This window comes from Mercenaria mercenaria, chromosome 9, assembly GCF_021730395.1.
Source record: "Mercenaria mercenaria strain notata chromosome 9, MADL_Memer_1, whole genome shotgun sequence".
NCBI classification, from domain to species: Eukaryota; Metazoa; Mollusca; class Bivalvia; order Venerida; family Veneridae; genus Mercenaria; species Mercenaria mercenaria.
Window position 1 is genome coordinate 44,110,369 of NC_069369.1, and position 26,789 is coordinate 44,137,157.

At 37.9% G+C, this 26,789-nt stretch overlaps 1 protein-coding gene across 1 annotated transcript in view; it reads right to left on the minus strand.

Annotated features, from left to right (window-relative positions):
• Positions 1–26,789, minus strand: part of LOC123546154 (structural maintenance of chromosomes protein 3-like) — a 446,003-nt gene that overhangs the window by 127,494 nt on the left and 291,720 nt on the right. The window contains exons 22-23 of the mRNA XM_053551316.1: positions 16,371–16,554; positions 8,180–8,250 (exon numbers count right to left, since the gene is read on the minus strand). Coding sequence (XP_053407291.1) covers positions 8,180–8,250; positions 16,371–16,554 — 255 coding nt within the window. The remainder of the gene's footprint in view (positions 1–8,179; positions 8,251–16,370; positions 16,555–26,789) is intronic.

Consider the following 26,789-nt stretch of genomic DNA (forward strand, 5'->3'; position numbering starts at 1 on the left):
TCTTGCGCGCGACACGTCGTCTTACTGTGCCACACATTCATGCATAGTTATTTTAAAATCCATGCATGAATGACAAAGATATGGACCGGACATGCCCATCAATGCACTATCATGAAAAATGACCTTTAACGTCTAAGTGTGACCTTGACCTTTGAGCTACGGACCTGGGTCTTGCGTGTGACACGTCGTCTTACTGTGGTACACATTCATGCCAAGTTATTTGAAAATCCATCCATCGATGAAAAAGATATGGACCGGACACGCCCATCAATGCACTATCCTTTAACGTCTAAGTGTGACCTTGACCTTTGAGCTACGAACCTGGGTCTTGCGCATGACACGTCGTCTTACTGTGGTACACATTCATGCCAAGTTATTTGAAAATCCATCCATCGATGACAAAGATATGGACCGGACACGCCCATCAATGCACTATCCTTTAACGTCTAAGTGTGACCTTGACCTTTGAGCTACGGACCTGGGTCTTGCGTGCGACACGTCGTCTTACTGTGGTACACATTCATGCCAAGTTATTTGAAAATCCATCCATCGATGACAAAGATATGGACCGGACATAAATATGGCCTCTAGAGAGGTCACAAGGTTTTTCTATTTTTATACCTACTGACCTAGTTTTTGACTGCACGTGACCCAGTTTCGAACTTGACCTAGATGTCATCAAGGTGAACATTCCGACTAATTTTCATGAAGATCTCTTGAAAAATATGGCCGCTAGAGAGGTCACAATGTTTTTCTATTTTTCGACCTACTGACCTAGTTATTGACCCCACGTGACCAAGTTTCGAACATGACCTAGATATCATCAAGGCAAACATTCTAATTTTCATAAAGATCCCATGAAAAATATGGCTTCTAGAGAGGTCACAAGGTTTTTCTATTTTTAGACCTACTGACCTAGTTTTTGACCGCACGTGACCCAGTTTCGAACTTGACCTAGATATCATCAAGGTGAACATTCTGACCAATTTTCATGAAGATCCTTGAGAAATATGGCCTCTAGAGAGGTCACAAGGTTTTTCTATTTTTAGACTTACTGACCTAGTTTTTGACCCCACATGACCCAGTTTCGAACTTGAACTAGATATCATCAAGGTGAACATTCTGACCAATTTTCATGAAGATCTCATGAAAAATATGGCCTCTAGAGAGGTCACAAGGTTTTTCTATTTTTAGACCTACTGACCTAGTTTTTGACCGCACGTGACCATGTTTCGAACTTGACCTAGATATCATCAAGATGAACATTCTGACCAACTTTCATAAAGATCCCATGACAGGGTTGCCAGCACTCTGGGTGAATAAAATTCCCTGACCAATTCATGTTTTTTCACTGACCAAAACCGCCAAACATTTAAATGGCCTCCTGACCTCCCCTATAGCGGTCCAATCCTCCCATTATTTTTTTTCCAAATGTTTTGTATTTATTTTCCAATATATTAAACATAAACATCAAACACAATAATAATAAACATGGTTTTCTTTCTTGTATGACTGTTTGGTGGTCAAGTCAATGAAACATAATTGTGACTATTGGTCAGTGAAACCTAATTATTAAGAGATACATATCAAAAGCATCTTTGCAAGACATGTAACTATCAAAAATCTAACATCTTTTAAGGTACACTTTCCTCATTGTAAAAACAATAAAGTATGGTTAATAACAAGACCATTGGAACCCTGCTAGTATTAGCAAAATATCATTCTCAAAAATCCAAGATCTGTTATTATACAGTTTCCTAGAGGCAAAAACAATAAAACACCATGACTAATAGCAAGACCATTGAAATCATATTGACAAAGCATCACTCTCAAAATCCAAGATCTCTTAATATACAGTGTCCTAGTCACTGTGGCAAAAACAATAAAGCATCATGACTAATACTGTAGTAGCAAGACTATTGGAATCCTATTGGCAAAACATCTCTCTCAAAACCCAAGATCTCTCAATAGTTTCCTGGTGGCAAAACAATAAAGCATTGATAATAACAAGATCATTTGAAGCATATCTGCAAGGCATAATTCTTAAGGCAAGGGTTGCAAAGCCTTTCAGTCTTCAAACAAAATCAGTGTTTAAAGAAAAATGGGGGATTTAAACAAATTAAATGCATGTTACAGTATTACATCATTAAACTTTGTTTTTAATTACTTAAATTTAATGCTTGAAGACTGCCATAGCCACAAAAGTTTAAAATGATTAACTTCTTCGAGCTTTGAAATCATTTTTCCCTGACTTTTCCCTGACTTTCCAGGATTTTCATTTTTCACTAACCAAATTTTAAAATTCCCTGACAATTCCCTGACCTTGAAAAAGAAACCAATTTCCCTGACTTTTCAAGACTGCTGGCAACCCTGCATGAAAAATGTGACCTCTAGAGTGGTCACAAGCAAAAGTTTAGGCATGCACGGACGCCACACGATCACAGAAGCTCACCATGTCACTTTGTGACAGGTGAGCTAAAAACAAACAAGAGGGCCATGATGGCCCTATATCGCTCACCTGTTATCATTAAACTTGAGGACAAGAAGGTCCTCAGAAAAAATATTTAAGTCCAAAGGACAGTAACAACAAAGGGAAGAAATTTAACCAAAAAGAAAAAAAAAAATCTTACAAGGTACAGATATGTCAAAATACACCTACAAATTGGAGGTACCATCCATGTTGTACCACAGAAAAGTGGTCTCGGTTTTTCCCTATGGCCAATAATAAAAAAGTTACTAAAAATAAGCTATTTATAGTAATGTAAAAGGGAAGTAATCAAAAAAAAAAAAATTATTGTAAGTGAAGAAAGAAGGATCTGCCAAATAAATATGTTGACATAAATGAAATTTCAGATCAGTATCTTCATTAGTTACGGAGATATACCCATTTTAATTGGAAATAAAGGGAGGTAATTTGACATAAAATAACTCTGAACCTACGCTTGGATCTGATTTGTCATGGAATCCAAGAATTATTGTTGTTGAAGTTATTTTGGAAGTTTGTATCAAATAAAATCATAAATGAAGTCTCTATAAGGATGCAAAAGCCAAAATAGCCAATTTTGGACCTTTAAGGGGCCATAACTCTGGAACCCATAAAGAAATCTGGCCAATTCAAGAAAGGAACCAAGATCTTGTGGTGATACAAGTTGTGTGCAAGTTTGGTTAAAATTGAATCATAAATGAAGCTGCTATTGTGCAGACAAGGTCAAAATAGCTAATTTTGGCCCTTTCAGGGGACATAACTCTGGAACCCATAATGGGATCTGGCCAGTTCAAGAAAGGAACCGAGATCTTATGGTGATACAAGATGTGTGCCAGTTTGGTAAAAATCAAATCATAAATAAAGCTGCTACTGTGCAGACAAGGTCAAAATAGCTAATTTTGGCCCTTTCAGGGGCCATAACTCTGGAACCCATAATGGAATCTCGCCAGTTCAAGAAAGGAACCAAGTTCTTATGGTGATACAAGTTGTATGCCAGTTTGGTTAAAATCAAATCATAAATGAAGCTGCTATTGTGCAGATAAGGTCAAAATAGCTAATTTTGGCCCTTTCAGGGGCCATAACTCTGGAACCCATAAAGGAATCTGGCCAGTTCAAAAAAGGAATCAAGATCTTATGGTGATACAAGTTGTGTGCAAGTTTGGTAAAAATCAAATCATAAATAAAGCTGCTACTGTGCAGACAAGGTCAAAATAGCTAATTTTGGCCCTTTCAGGGGCCATAACTCTGGAACCCATAATGGAATCTGGCCAGTTCAAAAAAGGAACCAAGATCTTATGGTGATACAAGTTGTGTGCAAGTTTGGTAAAAATCAAATCATAAATAAAGTTGCTATTGTGCAGACAAGGTCAAAATAGCTACTTTTGGCCCTTTCAGGGGCCATAACTCTGGACCCAATAATGGGATCTGGCCAGTTCAAGAAAGGAACCGAGATCTTATGGTGATACAAGTTGTGTGCAAGTTTGGTTAAAATAAAATCATAAATGAAACCTCTATCGTGCAGACAAGAAATTGTGGACGGACGATGGACGATCACAAAAGCTCACCCTGTCACTACGTGACAGGTGAGCTAAAAAGTAGGTCAGTAGGTCAAGGTCAAAGTCAAGTGACCCCTAATTACTTGGGGTCATCAGGTAATTATAATAAAACAGTCTAGGAAATACGATCATAATAATATAATTTTTGATGTATTTTTTCCTATGTAACTCATTTAACAAGTGACCTCTGGGGCAGGACCTCTTTTCACCCCAGGGACATGATTTGAACATGCTTGTTAGAGAACCACTGGGCAATGCTACATACCAAGTATCAAAGGCCTAGGCCTTGAACTTTCAGACAAGAAGATTTAAAAAAAATATTCCTATATATAAGTCTATGTAAAACTTGGGACCCCGGAGGTGGGGCCATTTTTCACCCCAAGATAATAATTTGAACAATCTTAGTAGAGGACCATAAGGCAATGCTACATATCAAATATCAAGGGGTAGGTATTGTGGTTTCAGCCAAGAAGATTTTAAAGTTTTTTTCCTATACAAGTCTATGTAAAATTGGGACCCCTGGGGTGGGGCCTCTTTTCACACTAGGGTAATAATTTGAACAATCTTGGTAGAGGACCACAAGGCAAAACTACATACCAAATATCAAAGGCCTAGGTCTTGTGGTTTAAGACAAGAAGTTTTTTCCTATACAAGTCTATGTAAAACTTGGGACCCCCGGGGCGGGGCCTCTTTTTAACCCAGGGGCATGATTTGAACAATCTTGGTAGAGGACCACTAGATGATGTCACATGCCAAATATCAAAGCCCTAGGCCCTGTGGTTTTTGACAAGAAAATTTTCAAAGGTTTTCCCAATATAAGTCTATGTAAACCATGTGACCCCAAGGGCATGGCCATATTTGACCCTAGAGGGATAATTTGAACAATCTTGGTAGAGGACCACTAGATGATGCTAAACACCAAATATCAAAGCCCTAGGACCTGTGGTGTTGGACAAGAAGATTTTCAAAATTTCCCCTATATAAGTCTATGTAAAACATGTGACCCCCAAGGCGGGGCCATATTTAACCCTAGGGGGATAATTTGAATAATTTTTGTAGAGGACCACTAGATGATGCTACATACCAAATATAAAAGCCCTATGACCAGTGGTTTTGGACAAGAAGATTTTTCCTTTCGACTGCCATGGCAACCAGAGTTTTGCATGGAATTAAATTCTTTGAACAATATTGAAAGGGGACCATCCATGGATCATTCCCGTGAAGTTTGGTGTAATTCTGCCCAGTGGTTTTCAAGAAGATTTTTTTAGAAAATGTTGACAAGCCGCACGACTGACGACGCACAACGGACATTCAGCGGTCACAAAAGGTCACCATGAGCCTTTGGCTCAAGTGAGCTAAAAAGTACAGTTACCTATTGTTCCTATAGCCACCTAAGTATGCAAATGTGGGCTCGGAAGGACGGTCGGACGGATGGAAGGACTAAATTAGGTCATTCTTGTGGACTGTATGACCATGAAATGTTGTTTTATTAAGGTTTTAAGTTTGAATGTGAAGGTCATTTCAGGTTCAATGTAATCTTTATATATGGCAGTTTGTTGGTCTTGCCACAAGGATTGTTGAGTGGGAGTACTAACTTAATCGGGTCATTTATGTTGGCTGTAGGCAAAACAGTAAAATCTGGTTGTTTTCTTAAGGAGGTAGGTTACCTTAATATTTGTTTGTGCGCATATCCAACCGGAAGACAAACCTGACGATTTACGAAGACGTTTACGACAAACTAAATGTGTTTGTATATCCATTCTTCTGAAAATAAATCATGTACATGTACCTGTCTCCGATCTGATGCTTAATGGTTTATTAATGCAGAAATAACTAGAGCTATCACTAAAGGTGATGAATGTACCCCCCGCATGCACTGACACAGTACATTGCAATTTGACGCACACAAGATTGCATAATTATGTGGACTGTATGTATACAGTATAGTAACAAAAAACATATACAGTATAGTAACAAAAAACAAAGTCCCATAACTATGCAGAATATTTATCTAAAAGAATGTAACATGCAGCATGCACAACTAGGGTTGGTACTGATCACTTGTGTGAAGTTTCATTTAACTGTGTGTAAGGGTTTGGTAGATTAGGCACGCACAAGATTGCATATGCAGACTGTATGTACATAGTATGTTAACAAGAAACAAAGTCCCATAACTCTGCAATTTTTGTCGCTGAAAGAACCTAACATGCCCATGCACAACTACTGTTGTTACTGATCACTTGTGTGAAGTTTCATTAAATTGTGTCAAGGGGATGAGGAGAGATGGTGCGCACAAGATTGTGTCTATGTATATAGTATAGTAACAAAAAAACAAAGTCCCATAACTCTGCAATTTTTTTTTCTGAAAGAACCTAACATGCCCCATGCACAACTACTGTTGTTACTGATCACTTGTGTGAAGTTTCATTAAATTGTGTCAAGGGGATGAGGAGAGATGGTGCGCACAAGATTGTGTCTATGTATATAGTATAGTAACAAAGTCCCATAGCTCTGCAATTTTTTTTTCTAAAAGAACCTAACATGCCCCATGCACAACTGCTGTTGGTACTGATCACTTGTGTGAAGTTTCATTAAATTGTGTCAAGGGGATGAGGAGAGATGGTGTGCACAAGATTGTGGCTATGTATATAGTATAGTAACAAAAAAAACATAGTCCCATAACTCTGCAAATTTTTTTTCTAAAAGAACCTAACATGCCCCATGCACAACTACTGTTGGTACTGATCACTTGTGTGAAGTTTCATTAAATTCTGTCAAGGGGATAAGGAGAGATGGTGCGCACAAGACTGCGTCTACGGACAGACAGACAGACGGACAGACAGACAGACAACCTGAAACCAGTATACCCCCCCTTACAACTTTGTTGTCGGGGGGTACAATGAATTGACGCAGAAATGCTTCAAAACATTGTTGCCTTAAAATGACGTCATGACGTTGTGTCAGTTACCACGCAAAATTAATAGCTTTTATTTTGAAAGTACTTAATTCTGTGCATTTTCTTTATGTGAACTATTTTCAAACTGCCATTATTTGCTGAAAAGTTTTTTACGAGTATTTTATTAAGATACTTTTATTTAATATTTTTTTATAAGAAATTACAATAAAAATCAAGATATAAGCTATTCTAAACATCTCTGTTGCCATGGTTACTTTAAACTCTAAGAAAAATAAGGTACCATGTAAAGAGCTTGGTATTTTTCTAATAATATTACCCAAATATTCCCTGATGGTCATTAACAGAATGGCACTGAAGCCGTCCAAAAACCCGTTTTCATATATAGCTGTTTAAAAATGAGAGAAAATGCGTTACCGTGGAAACATGCGCCCCACGACATATACATTTTAAGCTTACATTAGAAAGCTAACGCGCATACTAGTAAAATAATCAATTATGCAGACTTCTACAGGTAACAATGAAACCAACATACACTGAAAAGTGTTAAATATCTGTATTTTCCTTCTTCTTTCAATATAAAATACTTTTGGAGGGTCATGTACTTCAAACCTTAATAAATATTTTAGTTGAAGGAACAGAGATAAACGAAATTGATATTGTAGCATTAAATTACACGAAATACAAAAAATTGCTGCGGTTCAACTAATCTGAATTTACCCTGGTAACAAGGTAACCTACCTCCTTCAGGTTTAAATTTGAAGGTCATATGTGATTAAAGGTTATCTATATATAGGTCTGAAAGTAGGTCTTGCCACAAGGAGTGTTGACTGTGAGTATGAACTAAATTGGGTCATTAATGTGGGCTGTAGGCAAAATAATAAAACCTGGTTTGACGGACAGACAAATGGACGAACAGTTCAATCATTAAATGCCCGGGGACAATTTGGAAGACGACCACTAGACAATGCTACATGCCAAATATCTAAGCTCATGGCCTCATGGTTTGTAGAAAAATATTGTTTGAAAGCTTTTCCTTTTGGTTGCCATGGCAACAGAAATTCTGCAGATCAAACTTGGAAAAGGACCATGCAAGGAACATCCGGGCAAAGTTTCATCAACCTTCACCTAACAATTTCTGAGGAGATGTCTTGTGTGAACGGACAGAAGTTAAGTGATCACAATAGCTCACCCTGAGATAAGCTAAAGTGTCTCCGGTCTTACCCTCCAATATTCGATATTATTCTGCAGTTCTTTCTGCTCCTTGTTCAGTTTCTCTAAATTGTCTTCCAGTTCTGCAAGGAATCACACTACTATCATTTATTGTTAGTACAGTCAACATTGGAACAACAGTATTAAACATTTCTTATTTAAGTGACTGCTTTAATAAATCCTGCCAGAGTCATGGATATTGAATTAAGTAATGCCATGCAATACAAAGTCCCCTATTGGAAGGTGACTAAGGTCTGTCTCACCTAATTTTGGACCTCAACTTTGGACTGATATGAAGAAATAGACTGGGATATAGGAACATAAAACATGTCTATGTGAATTAAAACAAGAGGGTCATTGACCCTAAAGCGCTCACCTGTGTCTGCCAGATTTTCTGCATTCTGTAGTTGCAGTTGTAATTATAACAAGAGCTGTCTCCATAGGATGACACATGCCCCCGATGGCACTTTGAATGAATAGTTATGGCCGATGTTAGAGTTTAGGACCTTTGACCTACAAAGCTGGGTCTTGCGCACGACACGTAGTCTTACTGTGTCACACATTCATGCGTAGTTATTTTAAAATCCATGCATGAATGACAAAGATATGGACCGGACATGCCCATCAATGCACTATCATGAAAAATGACCTTTAACGTCTAAGTGTGACCTTGACCTTTGAGCTACGGACCTGGGTCTTGCGTGCGACACGTCGTCTTACTGTGGTACACATTCATGCCAAGTTATTTGAAAATCCATCCATCGATGACAAAGATATGGACCGGACATGCCCATCAATGCACTATCTTTTAACGTCTAAGTGTGACCTTGACCTTTGAGCTACGGACCTGGGTCTTGCACGCGACACGTCGTCTTACTGTGGTACACATTCATGCCAAGTTATTTGAAAATCCATCCATCGATGACAAAGATATGGACCGGACACGCCCATCAATGCACTATCCTTTAATGTCTAAGTGTGACCTTGACCTTTGAGCTACGGACCTGGGTCTTGCGTGCGACATGTCGTCTTACTGTGGTACACATTCATGCCAAGTTATTTGAAAATCCATCCATCGATGACAAAGATATAGACCGGACACGAAAATTGCGGACAGACTGACAGACCGACAGTTGGTTCAAAAACTATATGCCTCCCTTCCGGGGCATAAAAATACGAAATGTACTGATGATTTCAACCAGTAACAAGAGTGCCAGAATGTCACAATATATGCCCGTCACAACAAATTTCTTTAAACTAGCACTTGTATTTGCAAATGGAATTTTAATTTTGTGGTTGTTTAGTAATTATTGTAATTTTTTCTAAGTTCACAAAAAAAACTCCTTACCAGGTAGAGATACCTTAAAATAAACCTAAAATTTATAAGTAACATCTAGGTTTTACCACAGAAGAGGTCTTGGTTTTTCCCTACAGTCAATTATAAAAAAGTTACAATATAAGTTATTTATAGTAACAACTAAGGGAAGTTAATCTTAAAAAAAAAAAAAAAAAAAAAAAAATCCCCACCCAAAAAATTGTAAGTCCACACAAAAATCCTTACAAGGTAGAGATAGGTCAAAAAACACTTCAGAATTGGATGTAACATGCATGTTGTACTACAGAAAAGTGGTCTCGATTTTTCCCTACGACTAGTAATGAAAAAGTTACAATACAAGCTATTTATAGTAACAACAAAGGGAAGTAATTCTAAAGAAGGGACCTGCGCATGACACTTCGTCTCATGATGGTGTTCAATTGTGCCAAGTTACATCAAAATCCCTCCATGCATGAAGAAGAAATGCTTCGGACAAAGTCATTCTTGTATCTGACCTTTGGCCTCTTAGTGTGACCTTGACCTTAGATCTAGGGACCTGGTTCTTGCGCAAGACACTCCATCTCTTGGTGGTGAACATTTGTGCCAAGTTATATCAAAATCCCTCCATGCATGAAGAAGAAATGCTCCGGACAAAGTTTTCATTCTTGTATTCTTTGACCTCTAAGTGTGACCTTGACCTTAGACCTAGGGACCTGGTTCTTGCGCATGACACTCCGTCTCATGATGGTGAACAACTGTGCCAAGTTAAATCAAAATCCCTCCAGGCATGAAGAAAATATGCTCCGGACAAAGTCATTCTTGAATTTGACCTTGGATCAAGTGTGACCTTGACCTTACACCTAGGGACCTGGTTCTTGGGCATGACACTCCATCTCATGATGGTGAACAACTGTGCCAAGTTTCATCAAAATCCCTCCATGCATGAAGAAGATATGCTTTGACCTCCAATTGTGACCTTGACCTTTGAGCCAGGGGTTTGGGTTTTGCGTATGACATGTCATCTCATCATGGGGAACATTTGTAATATTTAAATATCTTCATGGATGGCAGAGTTATGGACCAGACACGAAACAGACCCTGTTCATGCCATGTTAAACTTTGATTGCCAAGTGTGACCTTGACCTTTGAGCTAGGGGTCTGAAAGCTGTGCATGACATGTCATCTTATTATGAGGTACATTTGTGCCAAGTAATATTAAATCCCTTCATGGATGACATAGTTATGGACCGGACAGGAAAAAAGCTCTGTTGACTTTTGACCTCAAATTGTGACCTTGATCTTTCAGCTAGGGGTCCTGGTTTTGCGCATGACATAGTCGTCTCATCATGGGGAATATTTGTGCCAAGTAATATTAAAATCCCTTCATGGATGACAGAGTTATGGACCGGACACGAAACAGACCCTGTTCATGCCATGTTAACATTTGACTGCCAAGTGTGACCTTGAACTTTGAGCTAGGGGTCTGAAAGTTGTGCATGACACATCGTCTTATTATGAGGTACATTTGTGCCAAGTAATATTAAAATCCCTTCATGGATGGCAGAGTTATGGACCAGACAGGAAAAAAGCCCTGTTGAATTTTGACCTCAAATTGTGACCTTGACCTTGAAGCTAGGAGTCGGGGTTTTGCGCATGACAAGTCGTCTCATCATGGGGAACATTTGTGCCAAGAAATATTAAAATCCCTTCATGGATGACAGAGTTATGGACCGGACATGAAATTGCGGACGGAATGACGGAAAAGCGCATTCCTATAGTCCCCAAAACTGGTTTTCAACCAGTAGGGGACTAACAAAAATATGTTTAATTTCAGTACTAAGTGAGATAAATCTGTACATTTCCTATCTGACTATTGTTTGAAGAGTTTACATTTTTTCAAAACCACTTTTGGATTTAAAGCGTGAAATTTTTGGGTGATAAAATTAATGAAGACACAAATACAACTTGTAAGAATTGTATTTTTCAATTTTCACTTCATGCCCTTGAAATTTAATATGTCCGAAATTTTGACTACCCGAAAATTGGTGCAATAGTGCCGATTTTAATCTCCAATTTCGCAAAAGCTAGGAGTGATGTTGTCATTTTTCATTACCATAAACGATTAACTGGCATAATGGAACATATTTATACCGACTGAAGTCCATATTTCTCTTGAAAATCGCCAATGTTTTGTTTGTCACGTGTTTCGCGACGGTAATCTTGATGCGATTTTGATCATAAAAAGGACGTTTTTGATGTCATTTCTGCCAATTTCATGTTAGATATCGCACTTCTCACGCTCAAATATAAACTGTTACATTTTTGGAAATAAAATCTTATAATTTAAGGGGAAAAAACGTCTCTTTTAGGGGGGAAAAATGACGATATTATGGGGAAAAATGGCCTATTTTGGCGAGGGGAAAGTGCCGAAATTCGGCAGTAAAAATACGCAAAAAAATCACTGCTGGTAAATTAGAGGAATTGATTGAACTGAATAGCAACTTATGGACGATACCCTTATGAAATGGTCAAAAAGCTGCAAACATTACAAGCATTACAGACATTTTTCACAAGTGAATGGTGATTCTTAGTGGTTGATAGGAATACATTCTTATTTGTGGTAAGTCGGAAAATTTATGTTTAATATCTATACTCATATATCTGAATAACATGAGGAATTTTGAAAATGAAATAGATGCTTAAACTTTTGCAGAGCTGAATCAGATTATTTAACAAGAGGACCATGATGGTCCTGAATCGCTCACCTATCCCCACATGACCCAGTGTTGAACTGAGTATGACGTCGTTATTTCTATTATTTGACAAAGTGACCTAGTTTTTGAGCATATGTGACCTAGATATCATCAAGATAAAAAATTCTGACCAATTTTCATGAAGATCCATTGAAAAATATGACCTCTAGAGAGGTCACAAGGTTTTTCTATTATTTGACCTAATGACCTAGTTTTTGAAGGCACATGACCCACTTTTGAAGCAGACCTAGATATCATCAAGATGAACATTCTCACCAATTTTCATGAAGATCTCATGAAAAATATGGCCTCTAAAGAGGTCACAAGGTTTTTCTATTTTTCGACCTACTGACCTAGTTTTTGACTGCACATGACCCAGTTTCGAACTTGACCTAGATATCTAAAGCTGAACACTCTCACCAATTTTCATGAAGATCCATTGAGAAATATGGCCTCTAGAGAGGTCACAAGGTTTTTCTATTTTTAGACCTACTGACCTAGTTTTTGACCGCACGTGACCCAGTTTCAAACTTGACCTAGATATCATCAAGATAACATTCTGATCAATTTTCATGAAGATCTCTTGAAAAATACGGCCTCTAGAGAGGTCACAAGGTTTTTCTATTTTTAGATCTACTGACCTAGTTATTGACAGCACGTGACCCAGTTTCAAATCTGACCTAGATATCATCAAGGTGAACATTCTGACTAACTTTTAAAAAGATCCCATGAAAAATATGGCCTCTAGAGAGGTCACAAAGTTTTTCTATTTTCAGACCTACTGACCTAGTTTTTGACCCCACATGACCCAGTTTCGAACTTGACCTAGATATCATCAAGGTGAACATTCTGACCAATTTTCATGAAGATCCATTGAGAAATATGGCCTCTAGTGAGGTCATAAGGTTTTTCTATTTTTAGACCTACTGATCTAGTTTTTGATCGCACGTGACCCAGTTTCGAACTTGACCTAGATACCATCAAGATGAACATTCTGATCAATTTTCATGAACATTTCTTGAAAAAATATGGCCTCTAGAGAGGTCACAAGGTTTTTCTATTTTTAGATCGACTGACCTAGTTACTGACCGCACGTGACCCAGTTTCGAAGTTGACCTAGATATCATCAAGGTGAACATTCTGACTAATTTTTATAAAGATCCCATGAAAAATATGGCCTCTAGAGAGGTCACAAAGTTTTTCTATTTTCAGACCTACTGACCTAGTTTTTGACCCCACGTGACCCAGTTTCAAATTTGGCCTAGATATCATCAAGGTGAACATTCTAACCAATTTTCATGAAGATCCATTGAGAAATATGGCCTCTAGAGAGGTCACAAGGTTTTTCTATTTTTAGACCTACTGACCTAGTTTTTGACCCCACGTGACCCAGTTTCGAATTGACCTAGATATCATCAAGGTGAACATTCTGACCAATTTTCATGAAGATCTATTGAGAAATATGGCCTCTAGAGAGGTCACAAGGTTTTTCTATTTTTAGACCTACTGACCTAGTTTTTGACCCCACGTGACCCAGTTTCGAACTTGATGTAGATATCATCAAGGTGAACATTCTGACCAATTTTCATGAAGATCTCATGAGAAATATTGCCTCTAGAGAGGTCACAATGTTTTTCTATTTTTAGACCTACTGACCTAGTTTTTGACCCCACGTGACCCAGTTTCGAACTTGACCTAGATATCATCAAGGTGAACATTCTGACCAATTTTCATGAAGATCTCATGAAAAATATGGCCTCTAGAGAGGTCACAAGGTTTTTCAATTTTTAGACCTACTGACCTAGTTTTTGACCGCACGTGACCCAGTTTCGAACTTGACCTAGATATCATCAAGATGAACAATCTGACCAACTTTCATAAAGATCCCATGAAAAATGTGACCTCTAGAGATGTCACAAAGAAAAGTTTACGCACGGACGGACGGACGACGGACGCTGTGCGATCACAAAAGCTCACCTTGTCACTTCGTGATAGGTGAGCTAAAAAGAAATATAAAACTGATGACAATTTGTAAGCTTCATAAATTTGATAATTAACATGTAAAACTATTGACAGATTTGTAGAAGAAACTAGAATGTGTCTGTAGGACACAGGGTGTGCCCCCCACTGGTACATTTGTCACAAATAAGGGGCAATAATTCAAATGTTTGCAGTCTGAATGGGGTATAGTCTCAAAAAACATTTTAAGAAAAGGATTCATTACCGTATTCTATACCATATACTTTTTGAGCTATGAGCATCACAAACAAAAAATCCACTATTTTGGCTATTTTAAGGGCCATAACTCTGTAATAAGCTAAGATTCTCAAGAAGAATACCAAGTGTGCAAGGTCACATTATGATAAAGACTCGAGCAAGGTTTCATGAATTTACATTAGTTTTTGAGCCAGGCACATAATTAGGTGAAAATGTGCATTTTTTGACTATTTCAGGGGCCATAACTTTAAAAATAGGGGAAGGAGGCAGGAAAAAAATAAGAGGTGTGCAAGTTCATATCATGATAAAGACTCATGCAAGGTTTCATCAATTTATATCAAATACTTTTTGAGCTAGGCGCGTCACGAACTTCGGACTGACGCACGGACAAGAGCAAATCTATATGCCCCCACCACTCATGGGGGGGAACAAAAACATTGGGATGAAATGAATACATGCACTGAGACATTGTTATTGAAATTACAATTAACAGTTAAAATTCAAACATATTTTATCATTAAAATTCAAAATGCACCGAATATGATATGAACAAGAAGCTGCGTTCAATAAACGCTTGATGCCCCTGGTGGCATCCTTGTTGATACAAAGCAACCAAAGTCCAAAATGAGGTCAAGTTCAAGGTCAAACTGAGGTCAGGTGATGTCTGAAGATGAGGAATGGTCACAGGTTACATCTGCATTAGTATCAAGTCATTCTAGTAAAGGGTATTGATGCTCGACGAAACGGTCCCATTTGGTTAACCTCGTATGGACTGACGGACGAACGAATGGACAGGACAATCACTATATGCCTCCCACATCAGTAGATGCCGGGGGCATAAAAAGTTCAGACATTGACAATTTGAATTTGTTACAGCCTCAGTGCTCAAGTTTATTCAATAAATTTATATCCCTGATTCCTATTAATTTATTTGTTTTTGCACTTTTTCTGTGCATGCTATTTTGTGCACAATTTCTGTAGTGATGGTTTTTAGCTAGTTTGCGGCATGTTTGCAGCAACTAGTTCGCAGGATGATCGCAGCAACTAGTTCGCGGGATGATTGCAGCATCTTGTTTGCGAAAAGCTCACAGCTACTTGTTCGCGGGAAGTTCGCGGCAAAACTAATTTGCATGTTACCAAACGAACATAATACCAACTGTATCAAAAGTGTTCACGGCATGTTTGCCTGATATTCGTGGCATGATTGCAACAAGTGTTCGCGGCAAACTATAATATTTCCGTACGGGTTCGCCCACAATAAATGAGAGGTATCTGTCTTTTTTGGTGAGTCTTGGGTTTTCAATTCTAGTCACATAACGAAGTCTCATCACCAAATCTATATTTATCCTAAAACCCTTTAGTATCACAACTACTGCTCTTACAAAAGCTATTATTAATACTGCCACAATTCCTTTTTCCTCTAACTTTGTAATTTACGTCCCCTTTTTCCCCATTTCACCAGAAACGGATACACGCTATCAATTTGATGCGCTTTGCACATTGTGTGTCCACCGCATACCTATATGCCAAGTTTGAACTCAGTACCTTGAATGATTATGATGCTCTAGACACAAAATCTGGTGGACAGACCTCACCCTCAAGTGACCTTGACCTTCGACCTAATGACTTGTTTATGTGCTCTGCATATCTTTTCATAGCCACCTACCTATATGCCAAGTGTAAAGTCAATATCTTGAATCATTATTGAGTTATACACTGAACAAAAACATCATATGATATATTCGGTTTTCCAGATCTGGCATACAACATTGCACAGTTTATATCTGGACCACGAAAATAAAGCTGCAATTCAGGAAAATACCCTGTTACATATAAAATAGATAAAGCAGAAACTGTAAAACATATAAAGCTAACAAAATGCAAAATTTCTTTTTTTCCTGTGAAGATGATTACCAACCTTTCATAGAGCTTTTGATTTCTGCAAGTCTCGAATCCACCTTACTAAGGTCCTCGCCTGAAGATGTCAACCTTTCCTTCCTGTTCATAACAGCTTCTTCCTGCATCTCACCAAGAATTCGTTCACGGTTCTTCATCAGATTGTTCTGTAGTAAGTTCTCCAGTTTGTTCTTTTCACCTTCTAGCTGCATGTACATAAATATTACTGAGAGTTATCCCCTTGGTGTCATGTGAGTGATGATGTGGAATAACTATTTTAAGCTGGAAGAAAATCCATCAAGTTATAACAGAGATGTTATGAAAACTTCAACCAATGTGTGGACCAAACGCCAGGGCAAGTAGGATAGCTCTCAAAATACTTCTTAGTCAAGCTAAACAAGATGGCCCTGTAGGTCCTGTATCAATCACCTGACCTTGTACTTACTACAGATATCCTAGTACCTAGTATGGCCTGGAGTTCCTAAGGACAAACATTTTGACCATGTTTTATGTAAATCAGAAATATCATACAAGTTTTGACCTAGTGACAAAGTTTTTCACCTCAGGTATCCCACTTCTGAACTTGATAATATGTCCCGTATAAAAAGTTGGGGGGCGGGGGGGGGGGGGGTACAACTTTGCAGGTATATTTTAAATATTCATGGAACATTTGAAAAATTAAACAAGAAGACCATGATAAAAGTTAACAAGAGGGCCATGATGGCCCTATATCGCTCACCTGTTATCATTGCACTTGAGGACAAGAAGGTCCTCAGAAAAAATATCTAAGTCCAAAGGACAGGAACAACAAAGGGAAGAAATTTAACCAAAACGAAAAAACAATGCTTACAAGGTATAGATATGTCAAAATACACCAAACAATTGGAGGTACCATCCATGTTGTACCATTGAAAAGTCTCGGTTTTTCCTACGGCCAATAATAAAAAAGTTACTAAAAATAAGCTATTTATAGTAACGTAAAAGGGAAGTAATTAAAAAAAAAAAAATATTATAAGAGAACAAAAGAAGGATCTGCCAAATAAATCTGTTGACATAAATGAAATTTCAGATCACTATCTTCATAAGTTATAGAGATATACCCATTTTAATTTGAAATAAAGGGTGGTAATTTGATATAAAATCAGTCCATAGTTATCTACCCTGATTGTCTCAGTCCAACTAATAACAATAATGAAATTTCAAATAAGTCCTATAAGTACTTACTGATATAAATCCATTTTGATTACAATCAGGGGAGGTAATCAGATATAAAATAACTCTGGAACATATGACTGGATCTGATTTGTCATGGAATCCAAGATTTCTTGTTGTTGAAGATATTTTGGAAGTTTGTATCAAATAAAACCATAAATGAAGTCTCTATATGGCTGCAAAAGCCAAAATAGCCAATTTTGGACCTTTAAGGGGCCATAACTCTGGAACCCATGATGGAATCTGGCCAGTTGAAGAAAGGAAGCAAGATCTTGTGGTGATACAAGTTGTGTGCAAGTTTGGTTAAAATCAAATCATAAATGAAGCTGCTATTGTGCAGACAAGGTCAAAAAAGCAAATTCTGGCCCTTTCAGGGGCCATAACTCTGGAACCCATGATGGAATCTGGCCACTTGAAGAAAGGAAGCAAGATCTTGTGGTGATACAAGTTGTGTGCAAGTTTGGTTAAAATCAAATCATAAATGAAGCTGCTATTGTGCAGACAAGGTCAAAATAGCTAGTTCTGGCCCTTTCAGGGGCCATCACTCTGGAACCAATAATGGAATCTCGCCAGTTCAAGAAAGGAACCAAGATCTTATGGTGATACAAGTTGTGTGCCAGTTTGGTAAAAATCAAATCATATATAAAACTGCTATTGTGCAGACAAGATCAAAATAGCTCATTTTGGCTCTTCAGGGGCCATAACTCTGGAACCCATAATGGGATCTGGCCAGTTCAAGAAAGGAACCAAGATCTTATGGTGATACAAGTTGTGTGCAAGTTTGGTTAAATTCAAATCATAAATGAAGCTGCTATCGTGCAGACAAGAAATTGTTGACGCACAAAAACAACAAATTCTGGCCCTTTAAGGGGCAATCACTCTAGAACTGGCCAGTTTTCGAAAGGAATTGAGATATCATGCCAATACAAGTTTTGTACAAGTTTGATCAAAATTGCTTGCAAAATGTGGTCTCTATCTTGTTCACGAGAAATTGTGGACGGACGACGGACGGACGAAGGGCGATCACAAAACCTCACCCTGTCACTATGTGACAGGTGAGCTAAAAACAAAAGAAAAAACAATTCTTACAAGGTATAGATATGTCAAAATACACCTAAAAATTGGAGGTACCATCCATGTTGTACCACAAAAAAGTGGTATCAGTTTTTCCCTACAGCCAATAATAAACAAGAGGACCATGATGGTCCTGAATCGCTCACCTGTCCCCACATGACACAGTTTTGAACTGAGCATGACGTCGTTTTTTCTATTATTTGACATAGTGATCTAGTTTTAGAGCTCATGTGACCCAGTTTTGAACTTGACCTAGACATCATCGAGATAAAAATTCTGACCAATTTTCATGAAGATCATTTGAAAAAATATGGCCTCTAGAGAGGTCACAAGGTTTTTCTATTATTTGACCTAATGACCTAGTTTTTGAAGGCACATGACCCAGTTTCGAACTTGACCTAGATATCATCAAGGTGAACATTCTCACCAATTTTCATGAAGATCTCATGAAATGTATGGCCTCTAGAGAGGTCACAAGGTTTTTCTATTATTTGACCTACTGACCTAGTTTTTGAGGGCACGTGACCCAGTTTCGAACTTGACCTAGATATCATCAAGGTGAATATTCTCACCAATTTTCATGAAGATCTCCTGAACAGTATGGCCTCTAGAGAGGTCACAAGGTTTTCTATTTTTAGACCTACTGACCAAGTTTTTGACCGCACGTGACCCACTTTCGAACTTGACCTAGATTTCATCAAGGTGAACATTCAGACCAACTTTCATGAAGATCCATTGAAAAATACGGCCTCTAGAGAGGTCACAAGGTTTTTCTATTTTTAGACCTACTGACCTAGTTTTTGACCGTACGTGATGCACTTTCGAACCTGACCTAGATATCATCAAGGTGAACATTCTGACCAATTTTCATGAAGATCCATTGAAAAATAAGGCCTCTTGGGAGGTCACAAGGATTTTCTATTTTTAGACCTACTGACCTAGTTTTGGACCGCACGTGACCCAGTATCGAACTTGACCTAGATATCATCAATATGAACATTCTTACCAATTTTCATGAAGATCCATTGAAAAATATGGCCTCTAGGGAGGTCACAAGGTTTTTCTATTTTTAGACCTAATGACCTAGTTTTTGACCGCATGTGACCCAATTTCAATCTTGATCTAGATATCATCAAGGTGAACATTCTGACCAATTTTCATGAAGATCCATTGAAAAATATGGCTTCTAGAGAGGTCACTAGGTTTTTCTATTTTTAGACCTAATGACATAGCTTTTGACCGCATGTGACCCAGTTTAGAAATTAACCTAGATATCATCAAGGTAAACATTCTGATCAATTTTCATGAAGATCCATTGAAAAATATGGCCTCTAGGGAGGTCACAACTATTTTCCATTTTTAGACTTAATGACCTAGTTTTGGACCGCACTTGACCCAGTTTCGAACTTGACCTAGATATTATCAAGATGAACATTCTGACTAATTTTCATGAAGATCCATTGAAAAATATGGCCCCTAGGGAGGTCACAAAGACTTTCTATTTTTAGACCTATTGACCTAGTTTTTGACCGCACTTGACCCAGTTTCGAACCTGACCTAGATATCATCAAGATGAACATTCTGACCAATTTTTATGAAGATCCATTAACAAGTATGGCCTTCTAGAGAGGTCACAAGGTTTTTCTATTATTTGACCTACTGACCTAGTTTTTGATGGCACGTGACCCAGTTTCGAACCTGACCTAGATATCATCAAGGTGAACATTCTGACCAATTTTCATGAAGATCTTGTAAAATATATGGCCTCTAGAGAGGTCACAACGTTTTTCTATTTATAGACCTACTGACCTAGTTTTTGATCGCTGTTGACCCAGTTTCGAACTTGACCTAGATATGAACATTCTGGCCAATTTTCATAAAGATCCCATGAAAAATGTGACCTCTAGAGTGGTCACAAGCAAAAGTTTACGCACGCACGGATGGACGACGCGCGATCACAAAAGCTAACCTTGTCACTTTGTGACAGGTGAGCTAAAAAGTTACTAAAAATAAGCTATTTATAGTAACGTAAAAGGGAAGTAATTAAAAAAAAAAAATATTGTAAGTGAACAAAAGAAGGATCTGCCAAATAAATCTGTTGACATAAATGAAATTTCAGATCAGTATCTTCATGAGTTATGGAGATATACCCATTTTAATTTGAAATAAAGGGAGGAAATTTGACATAAAATCAGTCCATAGTTATCTACCCTGATTGTCTCAGTCCAACTAATAACAACAATGAAATTTCAAATAAGTCCTATAAGTACTTACTGATATAAATCCATTTTGATTACAATCAGGGGAGGTAATCAGATATAAAACAAGCAAATTCGATGAATTGGTATCCCCCGCCGAAAGGGTTTGTGGTCAGGAATGGCAAAAAAATATATCCGGCAAAAAGTTAAGGATGTTACTAAGAAGCAAAAGAAGCAAATAATTTCATTTGTCAAAATCAATTTAACAGAAAATGAATGCTATTTTTTGGTTGGGGGAGGGGGGCACAGCGGGGGTGACTGGGTGAGGGTACAAAACATCGATTATTGTCATTGATCACATCGATGTTGATTATAAATATTGAAATAGGGATGGAAAATTAAAAATGAAAAAAAAAAAATGACAGACATCACTGAAGAATGTTGATTCATATTTATTTTAAGTTTCATGAAATTCTACCAGCTTGTTACTGAGAAATGGCTGCAGACGTGGATTTTTCAATAAATCAAGGGCAATAACTCTAAGGGAAATTGACCAATCCAAAATAAAATGGCTGCAGACGGACATTTTTGGGCATTTTTCATTAAATCAAGGGCACTAACTCTAAGGGAAATTGACCAATCCAAAAAAAAACTTGACGGGCATCATCGCAGTATGTTGGTTCATGTTTATTTCAAGTTTCATGAAATTCTACCTGCTAGTTACTGAGAAATCGCTGCGGACGGACGCACGCACGCACGGACGGACAACGCCATTTCAATACCCCCCTCCCGATTTCATCGGCGGGGGATAATAACTCTGGAACCTACGATTGGATCTGATTTGTCATGGAATCCAAGATTTATTGTTGTTGAAGATATTTTGGAAGTTTGTATCAAATAAAACCATAAATGAAGTCTCTATATGGCTGCAAAAGCTAAAATAGCCAATTTTGGACCTTTAAGGGGCCATAACTCTGGAACCCATGATGGAATCTGGCCAGTTCAAGAAAGGAACCAAGATCTTATGGTGATACAAGTTGTGTGCAAGTTTGGTTAAAATCAAATCATAAATGAAGTTGCTATTGTGCAGACAAGGTCAAAATAGCTAATTTTGGCCCTTTCAGGGGCCATAACTCTGGAACCCATTGTGGGATCTGATCGGTTCAACAAAGGAACTGAGATCTTATGGCAACATAAGTTTTGTGCAAGTTTGATTAAATTCAAATCATAAATGAAGCTGCTATTGTGCAGACAAGGTCAAAATAGCTAATTCTGGCCCTTTCAGGGGCAATAACTCTAGAACCCATAATGGAATCTAGCCAGTTCAAGAAAGGAACCAAGATCTTATAGTGATACAGGATGTGTGCAAGTTTGGTTAAAATAAAATCATAAATGAAGCTGCTATTGTGCAGACAAGGTCAAAATAGTTAATTCTGGCCCTTTCAGGGGCCATAACTCTGGAACCCATAATGGAATCTGGCCAGTTCAAGAAAGGAACCAAGATCTTATGGTGATACAAGTTGTGTGCCAGTTTGGTAAAATTCAAACCATAAATAAAGCTGCTATTGTGCAGACAAGATCAAAACAGCTGATTTGGGCTCTTTCAGGGGCCATAACTCTGGAACCCATGATGGGATCTGGCCAGTTCAAGAAAGGAACCGAGATCTTATGGTGATACAAGTTGTGTGCAAGTTTGGTTAAAATAAAATCATAAATGAAACCACTATCGTGCAGACAAGAAATTGTTGACGGACCCACGGACGCACGACGGACGAAGGGTGATCACAAAAGCTCACCTTGTCACTATGTGACAGGTGAGCTAAAAAATGGTTTCATGAAATTCTACCAATTGGTTAGTTTGTTATGTACAAATATGTGGATTTTTAAACAATTAAAGGGCAATAACTCTGAAATTACTAAAGAGATCCTGACAAACTGTGTGCACTACCACATTATTCAATTTAAGTTTCATAGTTCTAGGTCAAATATGTCACAAGTTATGAAGCAGAAATTGCCATATTTATAGTACCCAATATAGTTAACACTAGAAACTTCTAAGGGCCATACTTCTGGTGTTACTTATGCAATCTGACTGAAACTTGACGGGCCGCATTTTCCTATAGTGGTGAACATGTATATGAAGTTTTATTTAAATATTCCCAACCACTTCCTAGATATGGCTCTAGACAGACGGATATCGCCAAAACTATAACCCTCCGCCTTGGGGTGGGGGATAATACAGTGATGCAGGATAATGGACGATAGAGTATCCACCTACAGTAATAGCTCAACCTGAACAAAGTTCAGGTGAGCTAAAAAATTTAGGATCTCAGAGGGATTGCAACTGCTACCCATCCAATGCTCTGGACCACTGCACCAAATTTTCTAAGTATTAAGATTAATTAAGTTATGCTGACCTTGACCCCACTAACCGCTATATGCAATCCCAACCTTGGTATATCTACAAGACAAGTTTAATTTCAATACATCAATGCAAACTAGAACTATCACTAAAGGTGATGAATGTACCCCCCAGCATGCACTGACACAGTACATTGCAATTTGACGCACACAAGATTATGTGGACTGTATATATATAGACTGTATGTATACAGTATAGTAACAAAAAACAAAGTCCCATAACTAGGCAGAATTTTTCTAAAAGAACGTAACATGCACCGTGCACAACTAGGGTTGATACTGATCACTTGTGTGAAGTTTCATTAAATTGTGTGCAAGGATTCGGAAGATTAGGCGCGCACAAGATTGCATATGCAGACTGTATGTACATAGTATGTTAACAAGAAACAAAGTCCCATAACTCTGCAATTTTTGTAGTTAAAAGAACCTAACATGCCCCATGCACAACTACTGTTGTTACTGATCACTTGTGTGAAGTTTCATTAAATTGTATCAAGGGGATGAGGAGAGATGGTGCGCACAAGATTGTGTCTATGTATATAGTAAAGTTACAAAAAACAAAGTCCCGTAACTCTGCAAGTTTCTTTTTTTGAAAGAACCTAACATGCCCCATGCACAACTATTGTTGTTACTGATCACTTGTGTGAAGTTTCATTAAATTGTGTCAAGGGGATGAGAAGAGATGGTGTGCACAAGATTGTGTCTATGTATATAGTATAGTAACAAAAAACAAAGTCCCGTAACTCTGCAATTTTCTTTTCTGAAAGAACGTAACATGCCGTATGCACAACTACTGTTGTTACTGATCACTTGTGTGAAGTTTCATTAAATTGTGTCAAGGGGATGAGGAGAGATGGTGCGCACAAGATTGTGTCTATGTATATAGTATAGTAACAAAAAACAAAGTCCCGTAACTCTGCAATTTTTTTTCTAAAGAACCTAACATGCCCCATGCACAACTACTGTTGTTACTGATCACTTGTGTGAAGTTTTATTAAATTGTGTGCAAGGGTTCGGAAGATTAGGCATGCACAAGATTGCATATGCAGACTGTATGTACATAGTATGTTAACAAGAAACAAAGTCCCATAACTCTGCAATTTTTGTCGTTGAAAGAACCTAACATGCCCCATGCACAACTACTGTTGTTACTGATTCCTTTTGTAAAGTTTCATTAAATTGTGTCAAGGGGATGAGGAGAGATGGTGTGCACAAGATTGTGTCTATGTATATAGTATAGTAACAAAAAACAAAGTCCCGTAACTCTGCAATTTTCTTTTCTGAAAGAACCTAACGTGCCCCATGCACAACTACTGTTGTTACTGATCACTTGTGTGAAGTTTCATTAAATTGTGCCAAGGGGATGAAGAGTGATGGTGCGCACAAGATTGTGTCTACGGATGGATAGACAGACGGACGGACGGACAGACAGACAACCTGAAACCAGTATACCCCCCCTTACAACTTTGTTGTCGGGGGGTACAACTAAAGTTACTGAGCGCGAACTGATTTTTTAAATTTTTTAGTAACAGCGATCTTGACTCCGGTGGTGACCTCATATGCAATCCCAAACTGTGCCTCTATTCAAGCTACCTTTATACTACGTTTCGTTTGAATTGGTCACTCCTTACTCAAGTTATTGAGGGGAAACCAAAAGTTGACGCTGCCCTCTTGCCCGCCCAACTAATTTGCCAATGTAATAATTTTTTTTTTTTTATATATAAACTTGGTTAACAAAAGTTTGACTTATGGGACTTGGTATGTGAACTTGCATGTTGTACTGGTTCCCTGGAAGGGACAGGACAGCGACTGATAGAACAAAGTGATTCCTATATAACCCCCACAAACGAAGTTTGGAGGTATAATGAACCAAGGGAAGGGGCCAATTTTAACCCAGAGGTAGCCTGGGAATCCAGTCTTGACAATTTCTTTTTTTTTACCTGCAGATTGACAGCCTGGGGAAACCTGTTTTTTTCCGACCGCAGCGCCACCTATATTACACCCGAAATATTCGGTTGTATGATAAGGCCTAAAAAAAAAAGTTGTTTGTTTCCAGTGACATGGCCCAAAAAAATAGGGTAGGTAGGTAGGGATTTTTTTTTTTTTTTTTTTAACCCAACACCATCGTAGTTTCAAACAGGGAGATTATAAACCTTATAAACATGCATCCTATTGTTATGTTTGATTTACACCTGAATGTACAATGACTGATGATGTTATGATGTTTTAGCAATATAAAATGCCATTTGATTGTGTATTTAAATATTATGAAATAAATATTTGCTTTACATGTTTGCGTTTTGTTGTTGTTGTTTTTTCATTTCCAGATTAGCCCATCCGATTAGCTCAATAGGTAGAGCAGTCGATCTACGGATCAAGTGGTCATAGGATCGTTGTGACCTATATCATTCATTCTCCGCCGCTAATTCATGTGGAGAAGTTGGCAATTACTTGCGGAGAACATGGTTTATATTTGATTAAACATGAAACTTGAATAAAATCTTGCTGTGGATTCTCTCTTTAAATAATACATTTAATGTTGAATATTATTCAACAACCAACATTATATTTCAAACTAAAACCAAATTAAAGCCCACTGGCCATGAATATTATTTGCACCTTTGAGCTGCATTGAGATTAATACCATCACCCCCTACCACAATCTAAAATTCTGGATTAACTGGAAATGCCAGTCAATGGATTTTTGACTGGTATGCCCAAACTGTGAATTAATAAAGCTTCAAATGGTTGTTCAACGTCTTACTACTATAAATCCCATCTTAAGTTAAACCTGACTTTTCAAGACTCTACAGGCCTCGACCTTAACTTTTTTCAGCAGGTCCAACAACTGCTGAAATCTAGTAGACCTGCTCAGACTTTAGTGGACCTCCAATTCTATCACATAAATTGTGATATTGTAGACGTGATAACTTCATATGACTCAAAGAAACGGGACTTATTTCTAAAATAATTAAAACTGGAGGACTGTAGCAATCTGTTATCCCGAAAAAAGTGCCCCAAACTACGGACACAATAATCATCATCCACCGACCCGTGTTGAAAGTGAAACAAGAGGACCATGATGGTCCTGAATCGCTCACCTCTTCCCACATGATCCAGTTTTGAGTATGACGTTGTTTTTTCTATTATTTGACATAGTGACCAAGTTTTTGAGCTCATGTGACCCAGTTTTGAACTTGACCTAGATATTATCAAGATAAAAATTCTGACCAATTTTCATGAAGATCCATTGAAAAATATGGTCTCTAGAGAGGTCACAAGGTTTTTCTATTATTTGACCTATTGACCTAGTTTTTTAAGGCACGTGACCCAGTTTCAAACTTGACCTAGATATCATCAAGGTGAACATTCTGACCAATTTTCATGAAGATCCATTCAAGGGTATGGCCTCTAGAGAGGTCACAAGGTTTTTCTATTTCAAGACCTACTGACCTAGTTTTTGATCGCAGTTGACCCAGTTTCAAACTTGACCTAGATATCATCAAGATAAACATTCAGACCAACTTTCATACAGA